This window comes from Notothenia coriiceps, unplaced genomic scaffold (genome assembly GCF_000735185.1).
Source record: "Notothenia coriiceps isolate Sejong01 unplaced genomic scaffold, NC01 NC01_scaffold00000969, whole genome shotgun sequence".
Taxonomy (NCBI): Eukaryota; Metazoa; Chordata; class Actinopteri; order Perciformes; family Nototheniidae; genus Notothenia; species Notothenia coriiceps.
The window spans coordinates 185162-186438 of record NW_011333670.1 but is presented as its reverse complement, the minus strand read 5'-3'; the positions used below and the strand labels follow the sequence as shown (position 1 = coordinate 186438).

Here is a 1277-nt window from a genome sequence, read left to right as displayed (position 1 = left end):
TAAAACTTAACTTACAGTATAAAAAAATGCTCCTTTCAGAAACCAAACTTGAATACATCTAGTGACTCAAAGAGGCAGCTTGTGGCTAAGTGTAAAGGAAAGTGATGAAGCAACACTGTGTACTCTGTGGCCAGGGCTGTGGTAATGGACTGTTTCTAATCTTTGGCTTGACAAAGGTGAACTCATTCTTTCCTCTCCCCACTGTGCGGCCACAGCTATGATGCGCTCCGTTATGACGAGAGGATGGGGCTGAGGCGGAAGGGGCTTGTGTTTTATAAATGCCAGAACAACACTTGAACGATCAGTAAGACAGAACGAAGTTAGCCAATTGGAAAATACATACATTACACAGCAGCTGTGTGAGCAAGACTGTGTAGAGTACTTTTATTTGAACACTTCTCTATCAAGCAGCAAGATTACATTCTGTGAGTGATTCACATTGTGTACTTTTGTGTTTAGAGATACTTCACTCAAAAAAAGAAAGACAAAGCCAGAAGATGACATTCAGCCTGGTGTTAGCCGCTCTTCTCTGCTTCACCACATGGATGAGCACGGTCCATGCAAGTGAGTACTACTAAGGAATTTCAGGATTTTTGATTGAAGTTGTGGTCTGACTGCTTATTAGTTATCGGTACTAATCTTTTGTTTCATTGTCTGTTTTTTTAAGCCATTGGACCAGAATCCAGCTGTTGTCTCCAGCGGTCTTCAACCAGAATCAAAGCAGAAAAGATTCAGTATTACACCATTCAGTCTGAAGGCATCTGTCCAATCCCAGCCATAGTGTAAGTGTCCATGCAAATTCACACTGCATAGATGTAGCGTTATTTATCAAATGTCCACATGTAGTCACAAATAAATTACAACATATTTATATATTTCTTTGAATAATAAAAAACAACAACAGCTAATTTTGTATTGCGTACCTCTGGTTGTATGTACAATGCAGATCAAGTATATGTGCGTGAAATGTTAACTCTTCTAAAAAGTGAGAAATCTACTTTTGTTTGGATGAAATATGGCACCAAAAGATAATTTGTCCGAATTGAATACGTTTTTTTTTAAAAAGCATTATTATACAATTGAAAAAAATGACAATTCATTACAGGTTTCACACAAAAAGTGGAATCAAGATTTGCTCCGACCCTAACAATAACTGGGCAAAATCAACCATGAGGAAAGTGGACAAGAAAAAAGAAGAACAAGCATTGCAACTGAGGAGACAGAAAGAAGAAGGATCAACAAGCAGCATCACACCAGCAGTGTCCGCTACATCAAAA

At 38.4% G+C, this 1277-nt stretch overlaps 1 protein-coding gene across 1 annotated transcript; it reads left to right on the top strand.

Moving 5' to 3' along the window:
• Nucleotides 1-320: 320 nt before the first annotated feature.
• Nucleotides 321-1274, top strand: LOC104958272 (monocyte chemotactic protein 1B-like; the record flags this gene model as incomplete). Its single annotated transcript, XM_010785996.1, has 3 exons — nucleotides 321-564; nucleotides 668-782; nucleotides 1106-1274. Coding segments are annotated over exons 1-3 (351 nt in total), but the record flags the coding sequence as incomplete, so codon positions are not given.
• Nucleotides 1275-1277: the final 3 nt, after the last annotated feature.